We start from the raw sequence: 27700 nt of genomic DNA on the forward strand, positions 1-27700 counted from the left end.
GTGCATCCGGATCTTAATAGTGTCATCTTTAGTTCCTCCGAGAAGTCGTCAAACTCGGGGGTTGAGTCTCCGATGGAGGTGACACTTAGCACAACGTGTCTGCAAGTCGATGTCGCTGCATGCCGCCTCCTTTATGAACTCTCAAAGCACATGGCCGACGCGTTTCGGAATCAAGATGACAAGCGTTCAAAATCTGCTTCCAATTCGAACGCTCCTTCAAGCGGTATTAGCATCGCTGTGCATCTCGAACGTGCTCGACTTACGCTGGCGGAGCAACTCGATCAAAAGACATCGCTCAAGGATCGGATTAACGACACAATCCACGGAGCTGTTGATCTCACGTGCGAGGACCTAAGCTTGAAGATGGGAAGCGACTTAAGTCTGCAGGTTGGGACCTTCGCAATCCTTTTGGGTGGCAACGACCTCATCACGTTCGACAGGGACCGTCGCAGTGTTGCAAATTCCCAGTTGTTCCCGTCTGAAGCACCTGTAGTCGCTGTTGCCGTTTCCAATAACAGGACTGGTGCCAACAAGAGGCCCGTGACGGACATTTCTGTCCACACGGCTCCAGTCATCGTTTCAATCGATCTCTTGGTCATGGAAGAGACATTCGGCTCGTTTGGTGGGCTGAGTGGTATGCTAGAGTTGGGCAGTTCTGTACTCTCAGAAAATGCTGCAAGTGCATCCTCCACAACGAAACCACCAAAAGGAGTTCGATTTGCACAAGAAGCCAGTCAATCTCCGCGTACAGATCCTGAGATTAAGCTTAACAGCCGCATCAGCGGCATTACAGCATCTCTGCGAGGGCCAGCCTGCTCTGTCCTACTCCGGACCAGTACTCTCAAGACAATATGTCGAGAGGCGGGCGTGGTGGCGACAATCGAGCGCATAGTGCTGAACGGTCCTCATACGGAGCTCTTGCCCTCCGAACCACCGCTTTCCATAGACCTTGCTAGCCTCAAGATCGAGTATCTGCCCACGCCACAGGACAAGGACCTGGAACGATTGCTGTCGCTCCTCACACCGTCCAAAGACAAATACGATGACGATGACGACATCATCATTGACACTCTTCTGAGTCAGAGACGCAAAGGAGCTATTCTGCGGCTTCAGATAGGAGACATCAAGGCCAAGATCGAGGACTGGGATAGTCTTTCCACACTATCGGCGCTTGGAGATGATCTGACGAAGCTCTCGGCTGTGGCGAAGTATCTTCCTGAAGACGATAAGCCTGGCCTACTTACGACTTTGCGGGTCAAAGATGGCGAAGTCCGACTCCCTGTCAACGAACGTTTCGGACAACTCAGGATTGCGCTCCAGGATTTGCATCTAGCCCATGTTGGCATACCTGCTCTTCTGGCCTTTTCCGTTGGCAATCTATTTGCATCTCAGGCCGGGGGGCCTCAGATCCTGCGTCCTCTCATACCTATGGCAGGCGCCGATGCCTCGCCTGTTGTAATGGCGCGCATGCTCGGCGACGAAGTCGAACCTACTGTCAAAGTCAAGCTGTATAATCTGTGCGCAGAGTACAGTGTTCCCGTAATACTCGATCTTACTGGGATGGACAAAGAAGTTGAAACAGAAGCACTTGTGAACGAGATGGCACAGTCAGTGGCCAACCTCGCGATGGCACAGAGCCCCAGCAAGCTTGCGCGTAGTCCTACAAGCGATCTCTCGGGCACTTCCTCGAAGAAGACCAACATCAGTCTCCTTGTGCATGACTCTGCGCTAGGCTTGACTCCGCAGAAGCTACCTTCCAAAGCGATGCTGGTTCTGTCCGATATTCATCTTTCTACTGTAGTTCCGCCTGCCGACAGGATGAGCGCCAAGGTGGAGTTGCGCAAAGCTGCCGTGTTTGTGACGGATCGATACTCTGCGGACATGAACGACCAACCCATCCCGACTCACGTATCGTCAAACGTGCTCAACACCACGCAACGTCTTGCGAATTCTTTAGTCAGGCAGGGCTTCGTATCCGTGGGCTCAGTCATGGCAGCAGAAATTGTCATTCGAGCACAGGACTCTGACCAACTGAATGGAGCCAAGGCAGTCGAAGTAGATGTCAAGAACGAGCTTTTCTTGCTCGAGACTTGCGCCGACTCTACACAAACTCTGATTGCTATTCTAGGTGATCTCGCACCTCCAACACCACCCAACAAGGAACCGAAGTATTTGACTCAACCAATGCAGATCGAAGACATGATGGCTTCGTTTACCGGTGACCCTTTCGTCCAGCCCGAGGAGCAGCCTGAAACACTCTTTGACGTGGATGACGCCCACGGCGATGAACTGGAAAGCCGGTTGGGAATCTCAATGCGGGACGATGACGAGACCAATCAGCTGCTTGCAGAGTCAGAGATGAATGCCAGTCTATATGGACCAGTCAGCGGAGTTTTTGGCATGGACGATGATCCGGACCGGGAAAGCTCAGCGGGCGACCACACAGAGACCGCGGAAAGTCTCCTCGAGGAAGATCCTTTCGAGATGCCCACTTCACCTGATGAGATGCAACTTGGCGATGCAGCTCTTGTACGCGAGCTCAAGAAGCAGCGTAGACCAGCCTCAGATGCCGAGCCTGTTGATCTCGGTCTGTACGAAATCGAAGATCTTGGCTTTGATGCACTCGGCAGTGGACAACAAGCTCTGGGAAGTCAGTATCGGTTCAACGCGCCTTACATTGGCGGACGCCAACGACGTGGAAATGCTTCACAAGACGTACCCTTCCGTTTGCGTCTGCGAGACTTTCACGTTATATGGCACATTTATGATGGCTATGACTGGCAGCGCACCCGAGACGGAATTGTCGAAGCAGTCGAGCAGGTGGAGATGCGAGCTGAAGAGCGTCGTGCCAAACATCGCCAATCTCTACAAGATCGCGAAGATGACGAAGCGGTCATCGGAGACTTCCTCTTCAACTCAATCTACATCGGCGTTCCAGCAGATCACGATGCGCAAGAGCTTCGACGGCAGATTAACCGAAACATCGATGAAGATGTCAGCGAAACAGCCAGCATCCCCGTTTCCGGTATGTCTCGGCCCACCACTCAGTACTCTGCATCCGGCCAACCACGCCAGCGACAGCGAAGGCGCCTCAAGCTTGGTCGCAGCAAGAGCCACAAGATTGCATTTGAGCTCAAAGGCGTCTCGGCTGATGTGTCGGTTATGCCGCCAGGCAGCGGAGAAGTCGTCAGTTCTGTTGATCTGCGCCTCAAGGAGTTTGAAATCTTTGACAAAGTGCCCACCTCGACCTGGCGGAAGTTCTTGACACATCTCGACAACGACCCTTCCAAGCGCGAGATGTGCAAGCCAATGTTCCACATTCAGCTGGAGAACGTCAAGACACTCGAAAGCCATGCAGCTTCAGAGATCGTGCTGCACGTTTCAGTGCTTCCGCTACGACTTCATGTTGATCAAGACGCTCTTGACTTCATCACCCGCTTCTTCGAATTCAAGGATCCAGAAATGGTACCCTCTGGTGATCCAGGAGAGCAGCCCTTCCTGCAGAGAGTTGAGGTTGATACCGTCGATATGTGTCTCGACTACAAGCCGAAGAATATTGACTATGCGGGTATTCGTTCGGGAAAAACAACCGAGTTCATGAACTTTGTCACCTTAGAAGGCTGCAATATCCGGCTCAGGCACGCCATTGTGTACGGCTTGAGAGGTTTCGATGCCCTGCATCCTACGCTGAACGATATATGGATGCCCGATATCAAACGCAACCAGCTTCCGCGTGTCTTGGCTGGTCTCGCACCTGTCCGTAGCCTGGTCAACATTGGAAGCGGCATGAGAGATGTCGTTGCAATTCCAGTGCGAGAATACAAGAAAGACGGGCGCATTGTACGAAGCATACAGAAGGGGGCTTTCCACTTCGGCAAGACCACCGCATCCGAACTGGCCAGACTTGGGGCCAAGGTCGCCCTTGGAACTCAGACGATGCTAGCAAATGCGGAAGAGTTTCTCGCGCCTGAAGCTTCTGCCTCACGGCGGCCTGGATCAGCTCGCCATGTCTCGTCCGACCAGGGCTGGCATGACGTGGCCTCGGATGATGATGAGCCAGAGCAGCGTGTAGTCTCTGCTTATGCCAACCAACCACTCGGAGTGCTATCAGGCCTTAAGAGCGCCAGACGATACTTGGAGCATGATCTTCTGACTGCCAAAGACGCTCTGATCGCAGTGCAAGGCGAGGTCTTGGAGAGCCGCGGGCCCGGTGGTGCGGCTGCAGCTGTCATCAAGCATGCTCCGACTGTAATCCTACGACCTGTAATCGGTGCCACCAGGGCGGTTGGAACGACTTTGCTCGGAGTCGGCAACCAGATCGATCGTGGAAATTTGAGGAAGGTTGATGATGTGAGTTACATACGTTCCGGCAATTCTCATGATATTGTCCTTGCTAACACGTTTTACAGAAATACAAGAGGCGCTGAAGGTGTGGATGTGGATGGATTTGCCACTTCAATTGCACAGCGCAACGGCGTGGCGTTTGATTGGCAGCGCAGCTGCCAATCTAGACACCGCGGCCACCGCCCGCGAAAATCCAAGTTGTCCGCCAAGACCGAAATGATTGGCTGAGAAATTTCGCAGAAGTAATATGCAATCAAAGATTGAAGGGAAATTTGACTTACCCCGGATTTCAGCGTAGAACGTCAATCGAAACAAAGATTGAAGGGGAATTTAACTTACCCCGGATTTCTTAGCTTATTAGCTAGGGTATTAGCTTAATAGTAGTAATATTTAATTAAAGATTTAAGTACATTTCCTATTAATTGGGTATAAAGGTGTTAGCTTAATAGTAGTAATATTTAATTAAAGATTTAAGTACATTTCCTATTAATTGCGTATAAAGGTATTAGCTTGATAGTAGTAATATTTAATTAAAGATTTAAGTACATTTCCTATTAATTGCGTATAAAGGTATTAGCTTAATAGTAGTAATATTTAATTAAACATTTAAGTACATTTCCTATTAATTGCGTAGTAGTAATATTTAATTAAAGATTTAAGTACATTTCCTATTAATTGCGTATAAAGGTATTAGCTTAATAGTAGTAATATTTAATTAAACATTTAAGTACATTTCCTATTAATTGCGTAGTAGTAATATTTAATTAAAGATTTAAGTACATTTCCTATTAATTGCGTATAAAGGTATTAGCTTAATAGTAGTAGTATTTAATTAAACATTTAAGTACATTTCCTATTAATTGCGTAGTAGTAATATTTAATTAAAGATTTAAGTACATTTCCTATTAATTACGTATAAATAAAAAAAATAGCTAGTATAGGACTCGAACCTACGACCTCTTAACCCCTATCGATCTTATAACTCCTTTAAGATATATGCCTTTATATAGTAGGGACTATATTAAGTAGTATAGCCGGGAGAAATAGAATTCTTAATAGTTAAGAATTAAGTTAGAGCTAATACTAGCTAATACCTACTAATACTAAATTCGAAGGTCGTCGATTTATATAAAAGTTTTACGTTCTATAGAACCGACCCGCGCGGTTCTAATAGTATAATTTTTATTAAAATCGGATTAGTATTTATCGAGATATATATAGGATACTCCGTATTCTATAGCTATCTAGTCTAGGGGCGCCCTAATATAATAGCCTATAGGGTACTAAGTATTAGCCTAATCGGGGGGGGGGGGGGCGATAGTAAGGCTCTAGGGCGTCTAGTAGGTATATCGACTTTTTTTTTATACTAGATATATAATTTTCGCTAAGTCTACGAGTTAGTTTCGAGGAGGAGGAGTACTTTATATATTAATCTACTATATATAGTTTTATGCTTAGACGGCGTCTAGGATAGGAGGTAGTAGTACTACTATATCGGAGTTAGGTTTTAACTTTCGAGGAGGAGCACTTTATATATTAATCTACTATATATAGTTTTATACTTAGACGGCGTTTAGAATAGACTGTAACTACTAAGAGGAAATTCTATTATCGAGTTCCTATCTAAGTAACTTAACAGGTTGCTAGACTATTATACTAACTCGCGCGGCTCTAATTCTATAATTTAAGTAAACGTATATATTTCTTTAATTTTCGAATATATCTAGGTTATATAACGGACTAAGTTGTCCGGTAATAACGGTATAGTTTCTACTAATATTAGCCTAATCTATCCTAATACTCTTATAATATATTGTATACTAGCATTATAAATATATACCTATAACTAGTATATTTACTTTCTATATATACGTTTATATATACTCTTTACTATATATACTATCTTATTATATATATATATATATAGACTTCGAAAAAAACCCCTTTCCTAAAAAGTAAAAAAAAGGGATCGTAAAATATTTAAAAATTAATACCTTGAACTGTGCTATTATTATAGCGAGGTCCAAAGTATTAAATAGTCTGCCGCCGGAGGATTACAACGCTACATAGTAGCCGGACACCCCTACTCCCGAAAATTTCAGGCCCTCAATAAAGTATATAAGGACACTCGTTAAACAGCAAACCAATTCAAATGATTGGATGCCGGGTTGTAATTTAAGTTCGTATATAGAGTGTACACCGTACCTAGGAAATCCGGGGTAGCCTAGGTTAGGGAGGTACTTACCGCCGGCTTTTTTTAAGCAACGCTAAGCCGAAAATTTTCGAACGTAGATAACCTCTGCGCTGCTACTCTTGGAACGCGCCCGCGGTCTATAATACTTCCTAGTACGACGAACTCTACATTATTTGATACCTACTAGCGTCCGCCCTGCGAGAGAGATAGTTAGTAAGAAATGTGAATATAATTTCTTCTAAATTTATCGTCTAGATTGTCGCAGCTAGCACGTGGCGCACCTGCCCACATGTGAGTCTTAGCGCTTTACAAATTCGCCTTAACTTCGCCTCGAGCTATTACCTTTTCTATTCTAATACAGTACCCGCAGCTATATAATATAATACTGCTACTTTAATAAGTAATGTCGCGCCTACTAGTTTTAGCTTTCTGCTTTAGTACCGGTGCTTAATATCTACTTCGTTCTATATCTAGCTACGGAAACGGTCGTATAGTGTCTATCTCTATAGTTGTTCTATATAGTTAGATATAATCGAAAGGTCTGCTATATCGTACTCGAGGGACACTCTACTCTCTAGGCGTAACTCTTCGACTGTCTTTTAATATAGAATTTTTAGAAGGTAGAGTTAGGACTACCTCCTTCTTAGGCTCTTTTTATAGACTTTATTCTACCTTCTACCTTTATATATATAGAAGAAGTCTTTATTAAGCTTAGTATAGGTTCTGCTTCTATAGTAGCTAGAATTTTCGGCTATTATTACGGGCGCGAAGTTAATATAGTTGCAAAATTTTATTTATATATCGAACGCTTTGAGATGTCCGTGCTGAGTGAAATCCCTGCCAAGACTGAGGCCCTTGCTCCTTGTCATCGGCTCCTCCCTACACTACAACACAGCTGAGTCACTTTGAGCCATGTCTCCATCAATGGACACCGCAGACTTCATCGCGCCTACACAGCTAAGCGATGTCTATCATTATCTTCAAAGGGCAGCTCAGCGTTGACAACGTACCAGGCTAGCGGCCAAAGACCAGCTCTTCCTTTCAGCTCTTGTGTAACAGCCATCCGCATATAATTGGCATGCGCCCGACGATAAGGACAAGTCGATCCTGTACTTCTTCTTCTTCTTCTTCTTGGCCTCACCACAGAATGTCCGAACAAATCCAACAAAACTCCTTTCCCGACTGGGGACACAAAGGCCTCAGCACCGTCACAAAAACCTCTCATTCCCACCCCAACGCCACCCTCGATGCCACCAAAGTAAACCTCAAATCCCCGTTCATCGTCTGCGTAGTCGGAGCTTCAAGAGGGATTGGAGCCGGAATCGCCACATCCTATGCCAAAGCCGGATGCTCAGGTTTGATTTTAGCCTCGAGAAGAATCTCGGGACTGGAAGAGACAGCTGCAGCATGTAAAGCCATCAACCCAGAGCTCGAAATCGAGATTTTCGGCTGCGACATCACGGATGCCGAAGCGGTGTCCTCACTAGCGGAAAAAGTGAAGGAGAAGTTCGGAAGGCTGGATGTCGTGGCTGTGAATTCGGGGTATAGTGGACCGGTGGTTCTGAAAATCACGGAGACGGATCCGGCGACTTTCGCAGGAGTGACGAATGTCAATTACGTGGGCACGTTCCATTGTGCGAAGTATCTGATTCCGATTCTACTGAGTACTCGGGATGGAGGGAAAGCTTTCATCGGCGTTTCGAGCTTTGCTGCGTTTCTTGTTCGAGGTCCTATCGCTAATACGCAGTACTGTGTTTCGAAGACTGCGCAGCTTAAACTTCTCGAGCATGTTCATGAGCAGTATCATGAGGAGGGATTATCGTGCTATGCGGTACACCCCGGCGCTGTGCTGACGGAATCGGCAGAGGAGACGGCTCCGGATGTCTTCAGGCCTTACTTGATAGATTCACCAGAGCTGTGTGGCGCGATGTGTGTCTGGTTGACGAAGAATGGGCAGGAGAAGGCATGGTTGAGTGGCAGATTGATTAGTGCGAAATATGATGCAGATGAACTTGAGGCGAGGAAGGATGAGATTGTGGCAAAAGACGCATTGAAGACGAGATTGACGTTGCCATGATGCAGTAGGCCATCTCCCTGGGTTCTTGAGGAACACAATTAATTGCAGTGCTGCAGAGGAGCGCTACGAAAGGATTTCTGATGACGGATTCGACATGCGTCTCGACCTCGCGCGTCGTTTCAGCTGTCAAAGATCTGACTCCTAAAACTTTTGTCGTCGTCGTCTTGCTCAATTCGATCACTGCTCCAGTCGCTCGCCACTGTGTTCGGTCTTGAGCTTCCGGTCAAACCATGTCTCATCTGCCGTATCGTCCACAGCCTCTCGCTCGCTTCGAAAGCCTTCCTCAAACACGCCGAACAAGGTCGCGCCAGAGCAGCGAAAGCATACACCGGACTGCCATTCCCGCGATATCCAAGTCCATCGTCCCAGCCCAGAGGTTCCATTCTTCCATTCTCGATTTCGTCGACAAGTAAGCTGGGTAAGATGGGATGCACAAAACTTGCATTACAGCAGCGCGTGAAAACGATTCGAATGTGAAGCCAGTCAGAGTCGGGGAAGACAGGCAGGTGCTGGTCGGTAGGAGCGAATCTGTTCATCGAAATTTGGCGTCTGTACAAATCTGAGTTTCCGAGACAGACTTTCTGAACATTAAGAGGTGACCGTCATCAGACATGTCTCAGATGCCATCTTGATTGCGCGCGATGCTGTAGAGATCTCGCGACTTCGGCCAGCCTCGATCATAGGCAGCACAAACATCTGTTTCGGGAGGCGTTCAGTCGAAGGTGATTTTCTTGCCCTGGCCTTCCACGATAGCTCCCACATTCCGTGGTGCGTTGGCTAAAGCCTTGCCTGGGGCTGTATTTCGAGCATCGCGCTTAAACTCCTGCTGCTTGCGTCTTGCGTCCTGGCGTTCATCTTTACTAAGCTTCTTCATCTTTGGATCTCGCTTCTTCGGTGCATCTCTGGCGGCTGCGGCATCAGCAGCAAGAGCTTCGAGACTCACGCCGCCGTCCTCGTCGGCTCCAGTAATGGCGTCGCTCTCAGCATTGGTCTGACTCTTGCCAGGTGCTCCTTTGCCGAATCGCTTGTTGTACCGAGTTTCCTTGTCCTCCGCGAACTCGCATCTCAACAGACGTCCACGAACCTTGTTGATAAACCACTTCCTCGGCTTGTGCGCCTTTCTCTTAGACCTCACCTTCTTCTTGCTATCTCCCTTCTCGTCCTCATCTTCACTCTTCACCTCATTCTCACTCTCTTCTGGCTCATCAGGTTGTCCTTCTGACTTCTTCCACACGAATCCTCTGACAGCATTCGCCGATGCTTCGAGGTCTGCAAACGTCACCCAGCCAAAGCCTTTGCACTTACCAGTATCCTCAAATGTTGCCAAGAAGACATCTTCGACCTGTCCAGCCTGTGCAAAATGCTCTGCCAACTCATCTCTGGTCATGTCAAAGCCTAGATTGCCAACGAAAACGCGCTTACTAGCCGGCTTTTTGCTCACGACTCCATTCTCGGCAGCATCTTTATCCGCCTTCGTCTTCTCTGGCCTACCTTCAAAGCTCTTCGCATTCTTAATCAAGACCTTGCGACCATCGACTAGGTTCTCACTCAGCGTGAGAGCGATGTTCAGCACGACCTCGCTGTTGAAGTCGATGTATGCGAAACCTTTGTTTTGTTGTTTATCGTTCATGGGAAGATGTACGCGCGTGATTGAGCTTTCGTCGATGCCGCCGCGGTCAAGAAGAAATTTGCGCAATGCATCCTTGGTCGTCTTGAATGACAGGTTTCCAATCCAGATGCCGTAGTCAGATCGCTTTGATGTTTCTTCCCCCTGCTTCGCAACAGGCGCTACACTGACTTGCGCCTTGCGTGCGGGATGCACATCGTCAACTGCTGCTCCTGTCTCCTCCGGCTGAGCTATTTCGGCTTTGGGTGTCTTGGTTTTCGATTTCTTCTCTTTTCGCTTGGCTTTCTTCGACGGCGGTTCAGGGAGGTTTACGTCGATCTCGAGTTCCTCTTCATGGGCGGGCTCGTCACGTTTACGCTTCTTCTCGGCCTTGGGCTCTGGCGAGGATGACATTGTGTCTTGCAACATGCGCTGCACTCTATGAAGTGGATGAGGATTCACATGAAATTTGCTTCGGGCCTGGAGAAAAAGTGCTTACATAAGTTGTCGACCTTAAAGCTTAAGTTTAGTGCGGACAGGGATCACCAGCTGCTGACTGAGCACAGAATCGATGGGACGCCCATCTTGCTATCAATCACATTGGCAGACGATTGTGCTGCCCTTTGCCATCGAAATTTTGTTGCAGTTGCTTTTGAATGTTCCAATTCTTGCTGCAGCAAATCGTCTTCTGCTCGCCGCTCTGCTCTACTCTCCTTCTTACTTGAGAGCTGTTAGTTGCTGTGCACTTTGCTTTGAACAATTCGATACCATTTCATTTACTAATCACGACATCTCGCAATGCTGGAGATTCTAGTTGCCGCGACTGCACTGCTGATTGCAGCTTACAGCATCATCCTCGAACCTCTTTCCCTCAATCCTCTCTCCAAAATCCCAGGTCCAAAGCTCTACGCAATCACGAAATGGCGACTAGCTTGGGAAGACTGGCAAGCTCGGAGAACAAGAACGATCCACGCTCTCCACCAGAAACATGGCCCTGTAGTCAGGACTGGGCCTAATGAAGTGCATTTCAACTCGCTCACAGCACTGCGAACCATCTACGGGCCAGGCAGTGGATTTGGTCGAGCGAGTTTTTATCGCATGTTCGATGTGTATGGCAAGCAGAATCTGTTCAGCTTTCATTCGGCCAAGGATCATGGCGAGAGGAAGAAGTTGCTTGCCAATGCGTACAGCAAATCGAGTGTCATCCGAGGACATGTGGCTGAGATGGTCTCGGAGAAGATTCAGGACTATATTCATTTGTTGGAAACCCAAGAGAATGTAGGATGACCAAGCGAGATCTTCACGAGCTTGCATTACTACTCGCTCGATTCGATCACCCACTTCCTGTATGGTACTCATGGGGCAACTCAAGCACTGAAGGGCGACCCGGCATCTCGATCATTAATGACCGACATTCTTGATGGACCAGGACGAATGAGATTGACATGGTTCGCAGTACATCTGCCGGCCTTCACTAAATGGCTTTACTCTCGCGTTGGTGCGGTAGAGCGCCTCGTAAGACTGTTCCTGCCCATGCAAAAGCCATTAACATACACCGGGATTCGAGCACATGCGCTTAAGGCAATGCATATGTACACAGCAGCGGCCGCGGCAGATAAAATCGACGACACAGCAAAGAACACAATCATAGGCCGTCTGTATCAATCGAACGCGAAGCTCAGCGATCTCGAAATCGCATCTGAGTGCGCCGACCACTTTTTGGCTGGAATCGATACCACAAGCGACACGCTCATGTTCTTGATTTGGGCGCTCTCAAGACCTGGCAATGAAGGCATTCAGCAGAAAATCATAGATGAAGCGAGATCAGTTCCGGAATCCGATCTCGACCAATACGGAGCTCCCACGGTCGAGGCTGCGGATAAGTTACGGTATCTCGACGCAGTGATCAAAGAGACATTGCGTCTTTACGCACCTCTGCCTGCTTCTGAGCCACGATGTGCTGATATCGAGATGATTATTGATGGCTACACAATCCCTGCTTGGACGACAGTGTGCATGTCTCCCTACAGTCTGCATCGTAATGAAGAAGTGTTTCCAGAGCCATTAAAGTGGAGTCCAGACCGCTGGCATGGCGACACTGAGCACGTGTCGATGATGAAGAAATGGTGGTGGGCTTTCTCATCGGGAGGTAGGATATGTATTGGAAGCAAGTGAGTTAAGCGTGTGAGGTTCTTTCGGCGCGCAACAGATCTGACAATTTGAACAGCTTAGCATTGGCAGAAATGGCTCTCGTGCCGGCGATCTACAGGAGGTATCGCACGAAGATCAAGAGTGGCGAAGAGAAGGCGTCGCCTGGGATTACTTCTCGCGTTGAGGTATTGTGGGATGAGACTTTCGCTGAAATGAAGGTGAGCATTCTCTTTCGTGGTTGTGTCTAGCAGCTGACGTGTGCAAGGAGCATACGTGCCGGATAGACTTCATCAAGCAGTGAGGCGCCCATCCTGTATCTGATCACGTTCACTACATGGACATCTGCGCTGAGTTGCTGAAGACGTCCCACACGAATTTTGTCTCGTTTTCCCAATGCTCCTTGAAGCACTTGGCACCATCCATATCGGCCATATCATCGTGAAGATCAAACGCCTTGCTCGGATTGACCTGGATTGCTCGTCCTGCGTACAAAGTTAGCAAATGTTGTGGTCATTCGAGATGTCTTCCAACCTCGAATCTCCCGATCACAGCAGAAGCGAAGCAGACAGTCGACGCATTGAGAGATCTCTACCATCTTGATACCTGCTGCATCGAAGATAGGCTGAGTACCAGCGGTCATCGGACTGCGCACAATATGTGGTGCCAGCAGATTTGTTCTGCACGAAGTTTTGAATTGGTCGGTTTCGCGAAGACTCTTCCAAAGACCACGAGCGCCCACTGTCGGAGGAATTGTTCAGCAAAGCAGACCGTCGGTCAAGCAATGTCTGGAGTCTTACTCTTGGACGCAGAATACCCCACAAAACCTGGCATAGGGCAATATGCAATGTTCGTCGCAACGACGATGAAGACTTTGTCCTGTTCAGGTGCTGGTGGTCCTTGCAGATTCCAGTAGTACGCGGCAAGAGTTGCTGTGTAGAGCAACCCGGTCAGATTAACATTGATCATATCAACATATGGCTTTGGCGGCATTGGGTCTCCCGAGCTATTAGAAATCATCTATAAGAGGCATTGTCTATCGTAGCCTAACGCTGCGACTTATTTGATTGTTACGTCGTTAACTCCCTACTAAAGCTCCTCGTTATTCTTATCTCCGACGAAGCCCGCACCGCCCTTATCCGAATCGTCGAGTATAATAGAATCTTCCTCTATAGCCTTCTTTATTCGTATCTTATCAACCTTCGCACCGAAGGATCTTAGAGCTATATTGCCTAGCTCTTCTTTATCTAGCATCTAATACTCGATCTATACCCTATAGGAGTAGTATCGAACTATTCTTACTTTACGCTTCTAGCCTACCCGATTCTCCCTCGTCTTCGCCTATTTACTCGCTACTAGGTTCTAGTTAAGGTCGGCTATAAGCAACAAGTTCGCTTCGACTATATTATAGCTACGCTTAGCTATGCTTATAAAGTAGACGAGAATGTCTACGCCCGACGTCTAGGACCAATTGAACTCTGCGATTAGTTATAATCGCTAGCTAGCGTCCTTCGGTACCCTTAAGTTAAATAGCTACGACTTTAGACTAGCCTTCTTATACGCCTAGATAGAAGTGTTAGTATATTGCTTTAGCTCTTATTTACGAAGGTAGAGCTTACTAGATTAATAGTATAAGCTACTACGTTAGAATAGCTTATTACTACGGCCTTACGGCCTTTATTATCTTTAACGGTGTTAGCCGTCTGCTTCTTAAGCTCCGCGATAATGTCCTTAATACGTAGGCTTTCTATAAGCTCGTTAAGGAAGTAAGTATATAGGTCTATATCGGGCTTAAAAAGCTAGCCGAAAGACTTAATCTCCTTTATAGTAAATTCTATTTCCTACTCCTTAGTAGATACCGGCGCGTAGCCTTTACGCTCTAGATCATTGTTCCTTGCCTTAATAAACTTGTTAAGGGCCTTACTATAGTTCTTCCGTACCTAGTCGGTTATTCGAGTCGGTAAGGTAAGGCCGCGCTTATCTTTAGATAGTAGAGGCGATAGGGTAGTTCGAATTCGTGTCTTATAAGAGCCGAGGAAAAACTACCTCTACGCAACCGCCTTAGCGTTAATCTTTCCTAAACGGATCTTCTAGTTAATGCTCCGCTTTAGCTCTTCTACCTAATTATTCAATTCGTTAATTATATCCTAAGGCAGCTTAATATTCTTTAGCTCCTTATCTGTATTATCTAATAGTCGCATCTTCTGTTCGGGCTTTATTACGTTAAACGGCTAGACCGATTTGTATATCCGTAGTATAAGAAAGTGCCTTAATACTAGTATAAGTAAGTTAGCTATTAGGATTTTAGGCTCCTTAATAGAACCCTTTTTCTAATGCTCTCCGCCTAAAGCTTTCTCGTAGCGATTGATTATCCTCTTAAAGCCCTCGCCTAGAGGCTTACTTCTAAACTCGTTCTATGCTTTAAAGTCCTTCTAGTAGTTAGGGTCGGATCGCCCTCTATTATTACGGCGAGCTAAGGCGTCGAAGACTCTAAACTATTTAATTATCGGCTTCTACGTTCTAGCGATTAGGGTACCTATTACGAAATACACCGTATATTTCGTATTATAGTTTACGCTTAGCTTGCGAAGCGTACTTATACTGTTCGTATGTATTCTATACTCCTCGTTAGCCTCGTCTACTACGATAGCTCTAACTAGCAGAGTGTTATAGGCCGCGGTTTTAAAATTAGTCGAGCTATTTGCGTAAGGCCTGCCCTCTTAGGTCCTCCTAAACTATACGGTCGAGATAGAGAAATTCCAGTTCTCGTAGAATACGTAGAAACGACCCTTTAGTACGAATACGAGCTTCTTATATAGACCGAGGGGCGCCTTAGTAATAATTGGATTTTGCGTAGAGTCCGGATAGTTAACTCCCTTCCGGTACTTGTCTACTTTAGGAGTCGCAACGCGATTAGGCGCAAAGTGCATTACGTCTCCCCTTTTAAAGAGCTTAATACTATCTATTTCCTCTTTCGTATTATCTATATTAGGCGGGTTAAAGTTGTATAGTTCAATGCCTAGCTCCTTAAAGTCCGTATAAGCTAGGAATTTCTTTATAGTATCGGGTTTTAAACCGGCAGTTAGGCACAGAATTATAATGCCCTTACGAAGCCTGAAACTACGCTATAGGTCGCGCTGCTTATATCTATAGGGGACAGAAAACTTATTCGTAGATAGGTATTTCGAATTTTCCGTATCCCGTAGAAGGTGTTTCTCTAAATTATCTCTGTTTTTAGCGTAGTCTTTAAGTATATCGGTAATCTGCTTATAAAAAACGAAGATTAAAAGTTGCTTTATAGTTTTGCCGAGACCTATAATGTCGCCTAAGATTCCTCCGGCTTCTCGAGTATACTACGGTCGGCAGAATATAAGCTAAGCAGCTCCGAATACTTAGTAGGCGTATAGCTTTATCTTAAAGCCCGGTAGGGCGATAGGTGTTTCGGGATCTACGAAAAGTTTAGGCGATAGACGCAGATAGAGGCAGATGCGTTTAACGTGCTCGTACGTTATCTGCTCTAGCTCGGTAGTATAACTCTAGTTAAGATCCCCTACCTAGGTTTGCTTAATACGGTCGAGGAGCTCTTTATAGGTCTAACTTAGAATATAAGGGGTCGCCTCTGTCTGCTCCTCTAGGTCGTCCGGCTTCGGAGTATACGTATCTATATTAACTATAGGCTAAGCGCGTCTAGCAGTCCTGCTATTCCTTATAGGCTCCGAGTTAGTATTAGAGTCGAGCGGCCTAGTACGAGTATAAAGATCTCGTATACGTTTACTAGCATCTAACCCTCTTCCGTTTCTCGTTAGACTATTATTAAGACCTTTACTCGATCTATATAGTTATATCGATATATTATCTATAGAACGCTAAGAACCTAAAGGATATAGATAACTTTCTCGGGGAGTAACGATCCTAGGTAAAGCTCCCGGCGCGGTAGTGTCTGCAGTCGACTCTTAACTATTTTCCTTAAGTCTAGAACCTTAAGCATTCTCTTAAGCATTCTCTTAAGGATTCTCTTAAGGATTCTCTTAAGGATTCTCTTAAGCATTCTCTTAAGTATTCTCTTAAGCATTCTCTTAAGGCGTAGAGGGTACGGCTAGAGCATTCGGCGCGGTAGTAGTTGTAGTCGACGTATAACTGTTTATATTAAGTCTAGAACCTTAAGCCTACTATAAAGATACTAGCGTAGGGGTAGGCGGTAACTTAAGATCTCTAAGCTTAACAACCTTCGGTAGAGCTCTACTGAATAGAATAGGGCGCTTATCGTTAGGCGACGGTATCGATACCCTCGATAATAGAGGGATACTAAATACGGCGCTACGTAAGAGTTCGCTAGATTAGAGACCTAACCGCTATCGGCGCTGCTTATAACGACGCTCTTATATCTCTAGGCTAAATAGCAGCTTCTCTCTTAGCTATAAGTCTTCCGACTCTACTAAAGCTATAGTAGCTATAGCGATCGGACTGCTCGTATTCGTTTTCCGCTTCTTCTCGATATACCTATTAATGTCTTAGCTAAATGTCGCGCGAGCCTTGTTATCGAATTTCTTGTTTGCCTATTCGACAAAATCTAGCTCGTATTCTTGTAGCTCTAGTTGGTAGCCGATAAATAGTAGTATTTCAACACCTACGGCGCCGTATCTGCCGGCTATGCTATATTTAGTAACGGCAGCTTCGAACTTACCGTTATTAGTAATCTTATTCGTGTCGTCCTCGCCTAGGTTTACTACTACGATTACGATATCTAACTAGTTAGTAATATAAAACTTAGACCTTAACCAATCCTCTAGGAGGTTATACGACAAATCTAGGTATAACAATCGATAATTACCTTTATAAACAAATTTCTTTAGAGTCGTAGAGGGCGCTTGCCTAAGATATCCTACCTATAGTATCGAAAATAGTTAGCCGAATAGCTATGCGACAAGCACTATATCTAACCGATCGACTACGGCTAGCGTAATAGTATAGGTATTCCTAGCCTAGGGCGTCTAGAGTCTTCTAGTAGATGTAGGGAATATAGATCCTAGCTGCTATATTTGTAATTTTCGACTAGTAGCAAAGTCTCGACTACCCTAATCCTAGACGCTATTTATATCCCCGCCGCTAGGGTTTGCTTCTATTAGAAGGACTTCACTCGCCGCCTTGTTGTTTAATGTTGTCTTTAATAAGCTCGCTAACAATAGTGTAGGTCTTAGGCGGCGGCTAGATAATAGCGCAGGTGTTTAACTAGGCTCGCGCTTAGGCGTATCTTTATTAGTCTATTGTTGCTTAATAAAGACAGACTACCCTTTACGGATCTTAGAGTCCGATACACCTAGACTAATAGCGCTGCTTAGGTAGCGGAGGCAAAATTCTACGGCGGCGCGATGCTGCTCCTTTTTATTGTTATTATCCTTCTAAGGGCCCTAATTTCTTATATAGCGATTAAGAATTTTCTATTCGTCCCCTTTTAGGCTCCCGTCCCGGAGACCCTACTAATCGTAGACGTAACGCTTTGCTATACTATTTCCTACTATATAGTCGGAGTAATTTGCGGGTAGCGCGTTGTTATTAGGAACAAATAACTATACGACGAGTGTGTCGATTTCGTCCTCTATAAAGTAACGGCGCTAAGGTATTAGAGCTAGTAGTAGCGGCGTCGTAGCGGGCTCCGCTATAGTAGCGGCGGCCGTAGTATGCGGTTGTTAAAGCGAAGGTATAGTTGTCGCGGTTGTAGCGACCCGGTATTGTTTTAAGCTTCTAAATTAGCGAGGTAAGCTTTCGTCAATTTAGTATCTACGTAAGTGAAGCCGTTGCGAAACCGTTTGCTTAGTAACAGGGGTTCGCATTACATATACGCGCTAGCAGAACCGTAATCTATTACTACTAGCTGCTCCCTATCTATGCCTCTTATTCGATACCCTCCCTTATATTACTAAGAACTATCGCGAATAAATGCTAACTGTAACTATAAGTATTTTAGACCTTCGATGTTACTCCTTACCCTTTCTAAATACTAAGTCTACCTCGCAATTAGGCTCTCGATGTTTTCTATATATACTAGGTCTAGGTATATTATAGTGTATCCTTAACTTCTCGGTAGATAATCGTATAAGGTTAACACTATATCCTCTGTTACAAAACACTACTTTGCGATTATAGATTGCTCTTTTATCCCGCATAATGTAATTAACAACTATATATCGAATAAATGCTAGCCGATCTCCTTTAAAGCGGCAGCCCTCCTCTCGGCACTCTAGGCGGTCTAATCTACGCTATGCAATAATAAGGTTTATCTACGTACAGGTAGCATCGCGTTGCTTATCTCTTAACTATATTAGTTCTAGATAGGGAGGGTTATAGCGACAGTCCTTTCCTTTACGAGAGCGACCTTTTTTATTATAATAGAACTTCCGATCTACGTTTTCGGGCTAACTCTCTCTAAAAATGTAGAATAGATTCGTATAAGAATTGTTTCTATATAGGTGTGATTGCTAACGATAGTCCTAAACTTCTATAGCTGTGTATAGAGACAGCCCCGTCTATATTACCTTGCATATCGGAGCGGTTAGCGTATAAAAACTGCTATAAATGCATCTTAGGTCGACCGGCTATATATTAAAGTCGTAAAACGTGAAAATTCCGGAAGTGCTTATAAAGTGTTTGCCGGCTTTCCCGTCCTTCTTAAGTAGTAGTATATAGCTAAATTCGTAATAGAAGGTTTAGATCTTTTCGAGGTCGGCCTTTGCAATCGTATACTCTCTACGCTATTGCAGATTAAGGCCTAGATTAGTGAAGTATTGCTAGACGAAGCTTCTATAGCGCTATTATACGACGTCTTACGAGAACATCTATATTATATACTTCGGTATATTGTTAATTACTACGAAGTCTTCCCCGTATATCTCGTCTAGCGCTAATATATTAATATGCTTACGTCGTTCGTGCTATAGAGAATGTTCCGTAGGTATAGTAATTGTAGCGACACTATCCCCCTTAGCCTAATTGCTATACGCCTTTAGATTAGAGCGAAAAGCTTGCGTATATATAACTAATGCCCGAGCGAGTACTTAAGCGACTATATCGGACGATGCTTAAGTAGACTAGCGCCCGCCTATAGTAGTGCGATTACTACTAGGAGCGATAGGCACGCTCGTCGGCACATTTAGTATATTACTAGCTATAGCAGATGTTCTATAAGCAGGTTAAGAGGGTTTTACCGCGGGTTTTCGTATTAGCTTCTACGGCGGGGTTTCCTAGATCTAATCTAGCGAGCTCTATAAAATCTCTAGCAAGGTGCTATAGTTAGACGAGGCTATAATGCCTAGGATGTTAGGTAGAAGTGTTAATAGGCTCTATATCTCGTATATTACAAATCTCCTCTACCTCTTTCTAGGAGGTATCTATAATTCGCCCTAAATCTCTATATCGCGTTTCGTACCTCGTACATCTATATAAGATTGCTGCTATACCTAGCGTAGCATATAAGGCTAGTTATCATTTCGACCTATTATGCTAGCTCGTAGTCTGCCGCTAGTTTGCTCGGCGTTAATATTAGCGGTATACGTATCTTAGAGTAGCTTAGGAGTCGTAGATTTTAGGCTATTATTAGCAACTAGAGCAACTCCCGTAAGATAGATAAGATCCTCTCTCGTTGTTCTTACTCTCCCGTACCTTCGGAGTACTCTTATAGCGGATGCAAAATTCGATAGCGAGAATTAGGCGGTATAGTTGCACTTTAAGAGCCTCGTAAGCTCGCTAAGCTATACGTGCTTATCCTTATATCGCTCTAAGATATCGATAATCGTATATATAAGAGCTATAGCGGGTTTACGTTTTGTTATTAGAGAGACTATATCGGAGCCCCGATATAACTCTATATTAGGTCGAGGTAGAGAGACGGGCTCCGCATCGTCTAGCGATCGCTTCGGCTACTAACTATAAGTAGATACTAGAGAGTCTCTACTATGTATACTAATATCGCGGCGTCTGTTATTATAAGGACTTAGTGTATAGGTAATCTAAGAGGGGCTATCTCGCTCTCTAGATATTGTATAGTAAGCAGCTAACGTACTACCTTAAGGAGCATTAGGATCTTAACGAGCATTAAAGTCTTAACGAGTATTAAAGTCTAGAGGAGCATTAAAGCCTAGAGGAGCTAGCAAATCTTAACCGGCATTAAAGTCTTAACTAGTATTAAAGCCTAGAGGAGCTAGCAAATCTTAACCGGTATTAAAGTCTTAACTAGCATTAAAGCCTAGAGGAGCTAGCAAATCTTAACCGGTATTAAAGTCTTAACTAGCATTAAAGCCTAGAGGAGCTAGCAAATCTTAACCGGCATTAAAGTCTTAACTAGCATTAAAGCCTAGAGGAGCTAGTAAATCTTAACTAGTATTAAAGTCTTAACTAGCATTAAAGTCTAGAGGAGCTAGCAAATCTTAACTAGCATTAAAGTCTTAACTAGTATCAAAGTCTAGAGGAGCTAGCAAATCTTAACGAGTATTAAAGTCTTAACTAGCTACTAAACGTCGAGGAAGCTACGAATATCGAGGAGCTAATAAGTCTTAAGGAGTAGTAACGTCTTAGGAGTACTCTAAATTTTGGTAGCGCTTCGACTACTAGAGAGGAAGCTACTCTTTTCTCGCCGGTCTTAGCGCCTACTCTATTCTAGACGGTCTCGGCGCCTACTGTTTTGTTAACGGCCTCGGCTCCTACTCTTCCTCTTCCTCTTCCTCGGTATCGAAGCCGTACTATTCTAGGTATTCTTCTGCTACCGCAGTACTAACATTCTTACGAATAGGTGCGCCGAAGTTTGTACTACGTAACTAAGTAGGCTAGGAAGGTTCTAACTCTTAAGCTCGTTACTTTAGTTCGGTAGATAGAGGTAGCGTATTGCCCTATACGTCGGTAGTAGGCCTAGTCTTCCGTATATTAGTAAGCGGTATGCTAACTACTAGGTGCTACTAACCTTCTTTCCGCTAGTACGTATACTTCCCGTCTGTAACGTACGTAACTTTGTAGTAGCTTTCGAAAGTAACTCCTTAAGGTATTTAAGGCTCGCGAACTTATCCTTTAGATCGTCGTAACGTGCTAACTAAATTCCACTATCGATCTATTACGCGAGTTCTGTTTCTATAAGTAGGTACTAACTAGTACTAGGAATGTGCTATCCGTAGGCTCTAACTTACTCTCGGAGCTTAGCGATGTCCTACGCGAGCTAATAGCTACGGATTAAACGACGTCTCCGTTACGGAAACTTTTTTACCGATCGCGACGATCCTATCGACAGGATCGCTTAGGATCCTTAGGATCCTTAGGATCCTTAGGATCCTTAGGATCGCACGTTAAAGATCTTGTCTAATAGGATCGTCGCGATCTAGAAATTCCAGCAAATCTAATCGTAGTAAGAATTTTATTCTTTACCGTCCGACTTGTATATCGAGTCGGGCTCGAGTCGTCGTATGTACTAGTACTAGCATTTGAATTACATTTTCTATCGGATCTGCACATTATACGATTGTTGCTTCTACTAACATCTAACGTTTATACGTATACTCGGGTAACTACTAGCATTTGTATACGTCTACTACGTATACTAAGTTAGTACCGACTTAGCGACCGACTCGTATAGTATTAATAGATTTCGTTATATTGTATAGGGCATCTATTTATTACGGTTGACAAGAATGTATTCTATTCGTCCTCTACGGCTATATTAAAGCGATATACCTCTACCTTCTTTTATTTGTTTCCTTTCGACTTCTTCTTCTCTTTTATTATATATCTCCTAATTCTTCGATCCTACGTCTCCTCGTTAAATGCTATCTCCTTAACTTTGCCGCCGTCCGCCTCTATATCCGCCTACTATATCTACTCCCCCTCTTCTAGCCCTAATATATCCCTAACGCGATTACTTACCGCCGCGAATGAAGTCTTGTCTATTATATAAGACTAGTTAGAATACCTGCTGTTCTTGTAGTAATTAGCGCGTAATCCTTCCCTATTGCTATTACCGCGGTATATCTATACCTTTAGTATTAATTGTCTTCGGTTCTATTATATTCTATTCTCTCGGTTGCACTTATACCGTTGCCTCCCCGTACCGAAGCAAACGGATTAGCAGCCTCCGTCGGCTCCTAATCTATCGCTTAGAAACTGCTCTATAGTGTAGGCAGTCTAACATCGTTTTTCTTAGGTAGGGCCTCCGCCTCCGCTAACCTATCTATCGTATTGTCGCCGGCTTTGAGTTGTTTACTTAATTGTTGCCCGGTAGACGCTTTAGGACCTATCGATTATATTAGTAGGTAAGAGAAATACGGCGCTCGTAGACTACTCTTACTACGGCGCTCGATCGATTCGCCTTTATCGTCGGAATCTAAAACGACGTCGATTGCTACAAGTGTATCGATGTCGTTGCGTACGCTCTCGAAGTTATTTATTAATAATTTAGGGGTATCCTATGCTCTACCTATATACCGTGCGTATCTCTTCTACGCTTTCGACAACCGAAGGTTACGAGTAGCTTAATCCGTCGCATTCTACGTAGTTATCCGATCTAGGAACGGCTAGTGCATTAACTTGTAATCTAGGGCTAGCTAGATCGCTTTACCTCTAACTTTAGTTGAATGCGACTCTATCGACTATCCGGTTAGTATTCTACCGAGTACCGTAGCGATAGACAATATTATAAAAGGGGTAACTTTATAGTAGTACTATTTAATATGTGTCTTCTAGCCTCGCCGATCCTACCGGAGTAGCATACCCGCTAGACATTTATATATAAGCTTACTAAGGTAGCGCGCAGTATATATCGACCGTTAGCTATTATCTAGTAACTATACTATTTTAGAGAGGGTCTTACTAGTTTCTCGTCGTAGCACTCGAAGATTTGGTTGTCGAGTATCCTCTTAGCGTATGCTATCCTTTTTAGAGTATCGGTTATTGCGATCGGTGCTTAGTTTGTTAAGGTCGATCGGATATAGGTATTAATATAGCCTCGCTCCTTTCGTATAGCTTCTCGCAACTATTCTAATATTAGTCTTAATACTGTTATATCGGGATCTCTACCGACTGCTTAGACTACGTCTCTCGACGGTATATAGCTACCCGGCTATAGCACTATTGTACGTAAAGCTAGTAATCGATCGTAGTTTTTACTATATACCTCCTTAATTGTTTCGTCTACCTATACTAGGGTTTAAGTAGCAGGAAACATCGTCTTACATCCTCTAGCCCTAGTTAACGTAATAGCGAATAGTTTACGACGCGTCTCGTTATACAAGATTTGCTCCCTTTGTAAGGGTTAGTAGCTAAGCAGTAAGAATGTGTACGAAACTTCGAACTAAACTAAAGGGAGTACTAAATTAATATAGCTACTATCTATATAAGACGAACTGCGAAGAAAGGAAGAAGGGTACCTTAGAGGGAGAGCCCCTTCCTTAGTATTCCGCCCTGCGGCCGTCTAGCGCGTCCGACGCGTAAGCGCAAGTACGTATATCCTGCTTGTCCGCTGTCTCGTAGCGCCTTTATCTCCTAGCTAACTAGCGTAGCGCGCGTATACGAACTCGTTTAACCGCTCTTAAGTAAATATGTTTCTCCTAGCTCTTCCCTGCCTTCCGGTTCCTTCCTACTACTCGGATCTGTCCTACGACTCTGTATATCTCGCTTGCTATCGTCCGTATATGCGTACGCGTAGTTTAGTACAGTCCCGTCGTTCGTATGTTAATATGTAACGTATTGTTCTACTATATACGGCCTCCGCGGGAGTCCCTAAGATATTACGTTATACGGCTAAGTAGGCGACCTAGGCGTACTAGGCGTACTAGGCGTATTAGGCGTACTAGGCGTACTAGGCGTACTAGGCGTACTAGGCGTACTAGGCGACCTACTTCGCTAGGGGCCCCTACTACTAAGGCAACTTAAATCCGATATTACTTTATAGTATAGCGGCTAGCTTATAGGACTTGTCGGTGCTTTCTAGGCAGCCACTATAACAGTAGCCCCCCCCTCGTTCTGCGCGGAGTTCCTACGACGCTAAAGGAGGTCCGTATACAATAGGTGCTAGTATTCTTGTCCTAGTTCGGGTCGGAGACCTTAATCTAAATTCTATTTATACGCTTCTCGGAGAAAATGTTCCGAGATAGCTCCTTCTATTGTCGTATAGTCGGTATAGTCTCGTAGGAATTCCTCGATTGCTTCGTAGGCGAAGATAATATAGCGTAGAGGTTCCTAGGTCGTATCCTCGTCTAAGTACCCCTCCTATTGTACCTCTCCCTACGGCTTAGGAGGGTTGAGATTTCCGAAATTTGTATTACTAAAGCTCTATCCGATAATCGCCCGCACTGTGCCTAAGGTAGATTCCGGCTCGTCTTCGGCCTAATCGGTAGCCTCGGTAGCTTCCGGCATCGGCGGGATGTCTTCGGGGTCCGCGATTTCTCCGGCGGTTCTTAGGTTAATAACGTGTTTAACCGGGTAAATGTTAAGATTTTCTAGGAGATCTAGTTCGTATGCGTGTATGCCGATTTTCTTTATAATTCGGAAGGGTCCTAGATTTTTCTAGTCGAGCTTTTTCGAAGGTCGGTTAGTTCTAATATATCGTAAGTCGAGGTAGACGTAATCTCCGACCTAGTAATCTAGCGCGGCGCGTCTACGCTAATTAGCGTAGTACTCGTACACTTCTTAGGCATACCTCATCTCGTCCTAGAGCTCTTAGTAGGTCTAGGCTATTTAAAGAGCGAAGGCATCGGCGTCTCTTTCCGGATCGTTTGCTAGGGGCTCTAGTTCGATCTCTATCGGTTCTATACCGGTTCGAGGGTGAAATCTAGTAGAGGCGTAGAACGGCGTAGTCTAAGTTGTAGCCGACTCCTAATTGTTAATAGCAAATTCAATAGAAGGCGTCAATCTTAGCTAGTCGTTTTAGTAGTAATTGTAGAAGCACCTAATAATTTGTTCGATCTGCGCGTTAGCGCGTTCGGTTTGCCCGTCGGTCTACGGGTAGTAAGCCGTTAAAAGGCGCGCTTGAATTTTCAATCGTTCGTAGAGGCGCTTCTAGAAACGGGCAACGAAATTCGGGCCGCGATTAGATACAATTAATTCAGGTAGGCCTATATCTTTCTATACGTCCCGGTAGAAGACCTAAGCCGTATTCTTTGCGGTTAGGCTGCGGGCATTTAATACCTTCTTGCGTTTCGTAAGGCGGCAAACCACGACTAGTATGTTTTAAAACTAGAGGCCGTTAAAGTCGGATCCTTTCGGTAGGCCTATAATGAAATCTATTGAAATGTGTTGCTATAGTCGTAGAGGGACTTTAAGAGGTTTCAGCAGCCCTTGCGGCTTATACGTGTCTACTTTCGCTCTACGGCATACTACGTAGTTCTTAACGAATCGGTCGACATCCCGGTATAGATTAGGCTAGTAGTACTACTTCCGGAGCTAAGACAACATCTTAGCTCGACCGGGATATACTATTCCGAGAGGGTTGTAAGCAGAACGTATAATCTAGTCGCGTAAATCTTCGAAATCCGGGACGTAGAGGGCATTTCTAAATATTGTACGGAGTGCTCGCGGTAGAGTTCTACAGAGCTCGTACTCCGAGAGAGAAACATTCTCGTATAACCGCTCCTCGTTCTACAAAGCTTGAATTAGACCTTTAGTAAAAGCGTCTTCGGCGTATACTATCGTAAGCTGCTATTCGAGCTAGGTAGGTTCGAGGAGGTCCTATGCTTCCTCTTCGCTTTCCTAGTCGCTATCTAAGCTTTCTAAACTCGTATCTTCGTCGTCCGAGCTATCGTCGTCTCCGAGAAAGGCGGGAGCGGCTATTAGTATAAAGGATGCTACGAGAGGCTCTAGGCCGGTAAAGTCGTCTCCGAGGAGCTCGTATAGTTCCTAGCTAAGGTTGTACTCCTTAAGGATAGACTGTTCTTTACGCTACGGACCTCGATCTAAAGGCGAGTCTCCGTTGCGCCTCGTAAGTGCGTCGGCCTATAAGTTTGCTTTACCGGGCGTATACTAAATAACGAAGTTAAACCGGGAAAGAAACTTACTCTAGCGTACCTGCCTACGGCTAAGGATTTTACTCTTAAGAAAGTAGATAAGGTTCTTGTAATCCGAGCTAACCTAGATCGGTAACTTAGAACCTTCGAGTTCCGGACGCTATTCTTCGAAAGCCTTAACGATTGCGAGGAGCTCCTTATCGTAGATGTCGTAATTACATTCCGCGGAGGACATTTTCTTAGAGAGGTAGGCTATAGGTAGCTACGCATCTTCCGGGGTCGTTCGTTAAAGGAGAACAGCGCTAGTTATACCGTCGGAAGCATCGGTTTCTAGGCGCGTTTCTTTATCGAAGTCGAAGTACTATAGGATCGGTGCGGTCGTAAAACTTTACCGTAACTAGTCGAAGGCTTCTTAATAGGCCGGTAACTATTCAAATTTAACGTCTTTCCGCGTAAGTACCGTAAGTAGACGGGCGATTCCGCTAAAATTCCGTATAAATCTCCGGTAGAAGTTAGCAAAACCGAGGAAGCTCTAGACTTCTTTTACGTTTCGTAGTACTCCCTAGTTTAGAACGGCTTCGATCTTACCGGGATCTATTCGAATACCTTCTAAAGAGACAATAAGGCCGAGGAATTTCACCTCTTGCTTATAGAATTCGTACTTATCGATATCGATATATAGTCCGGCTTCTACGAGTTTCTTAAGTACCTTTTCGATATGTTCGTAGTATTCCGCTTTCGTTTTGCTATAAATTAGGATATCGTCTATATACGCCGAGACGAAGGCGTCTAGGAATTCTTTAAGCGTATCGTTAATATATAATTAGAACGTGCTAGGTCCGTTGTAGAGCCCGAACGGCAAGACTAGGTATTCAAAAAGGCCGTAACGGGTTCGGAAGGCTGTTAACTATTCGTCTCCCTCGGCAATACGGATCGCGTTAAAGGCGGCGATTACGTCGAGCTTAGTAAACTAGCGAGCCTTCGAAAGGCGTTCGAGCGTTTCGTTTACAAGAGGGATTAGGTAGCGGTTCTTTTTCGTTAACGCGTTAAGGCCCCGGTAGTCTACGTAGAAACGGAGACCTCCGCCGGGTTTCCGGGCAAATATAACTAGCGCGGCTACTTCGGAGGAACTAGGGCGGATAAAGCCCTTTTATAGGTTGTCTTCAAGGTATTTCTTTAGTACGAGGAGCTTATCTCGAGATATCGAGTAGAGAGGGCCGTACGGCGGCGGCTTACCGTCGATTAGCTCGATTTTGTAGTCGACACCTAGCCGGTACGGTAGTAGAATATCGGCGTTCTTCTTCGAAAACTAGTAGAGTCGGTACTAATACTCCTTCGGTAGTTTACTAGCCCTTCTC

The 27700-nt window shown here is 45.0% G+C and overlaps 6 protein-coding genes across 6 annotated transcripts; 3 read left to right on the plus strand and 3 right to left on the minus strand.

Moving 5' to 3' along the window:
- The first annotated feature begins 1379 nt into the window (after positions 1-1379).
- Positions 1380-4744, plus strand: MYCFIDRAFT_203313 (uncharacterized protein). The gene is made up of 2 exons (XM_007927877.1): positions 1380-4350; positions 4410-4744. Exons 1-2 carry the CDS (start codon positions 1429-1431, stop codon positions 4425-4427), a joined length of 2940 nt encoding a protein of 979 aa, XP_007926068.1. The 5' UTR covers positions 1380-1428; the 3' UTR covers positions 4428-4744.
- A 2941-nt stretch (positions 4745-7685) lies between these two features.
- On the plus strand, positions 7686-8615 carry MYCFIDRAFT_33889 (uncharacterized protein; the record flags this gene model as incomplete). Its single annotated transcript, XM_007927523.1, has 1 exon — positions 7686-8615. One exon carries the CDS (start codon positions 7686-7688, stop codon positions 8613-8615), a length of 930 nt encoding a protein of 309 aa, XP_007925714.1.
- A 24-nt stretch (positions 8616-8639) lies between these two features.
- Positions 8640-9380, minus strand: MYCFIDRAFT_203314 (uncharacterized protein). Its single transcript, XM_007927878.1, has one exon. The coding sequence runs from the start codon at positions 9149-9151 to the stop codon at positions 8735-8737; it is 417 nt and encodes a 138-aa protein (XP_007926069.1). The 5' UTR covers positions 9152-9380; the 3' UTR covers positions 8640-8734.
- MYCFIDRAFT_215010 (uncharacterized protein) lies at positions 8640-10662 on the minus strand. Its single transcript, XM_007927879.1, has one exon. The coding sequence runs from the start codon at positions 10648-10650 to the stop codon at positions 9328-9330; it is 1323 nt and encodes a 440-aa protein (XP_007926070.1). The 5' UTR covers positions 10651-10662; the 3' UTR covers positions 8640-9327.
- A 357-nt stretch (positions 10663-11019) lies between these two features.
- On the plus strand, positions 11020-12620 carry MYCFIDRAFT_33596 (uncharacterized protein; the record flags this gene model as incomplete). The annotated part of the gene is given in 3 exon segments (XM_007927522.1): positions 11020-11499; positions 11518-12392; positions 12449-12620. 3 exon segments carry the CDS (start codon positions 11020-11022, stop codon positions 12618-12620), a joined length of 1527 nt encoding a protein of 508 aa, XP_007925713.1.
- An 82-nt stretch (positions 12621-12702) lies between these two features.
- On the minus strand, positions 12703-13362 carry MYCFIDRAFT_79018 (uncharacterized protein; the record flags this gene model as incomplete). Its single annotated transcript, XM_007927767.1, has 3 exons — positions 12703-12854; positions 12976-13110; positions 13170-13362. 3 exons carry the CDS (start codon positions 13360-13362, stop codon positions 12703-12705), a joined length of 480 nt encoding a protein of 159 aa, XP_007925958.1.
- Between the last annotated feature and the right edge of the window lie 14338 nt (positions 13363-27700).

The sequence above is a fragment of the Pseudocercospora fijiensis genome (genome assembly GCF_000340215.1).
Source record: "Pseudocercospora fijiensis CIRAD86 unplaced genomic scaffold MYCFIscaffold_4, whole genome shotgun sequence".
NCBI lineage: Eukaryota > Fungi > Ascomycota > Dothideomycetes > Mycosphaerellales > Mycosphaerellaceae > Pseudocercospora > Pseudocercospora fijiensis.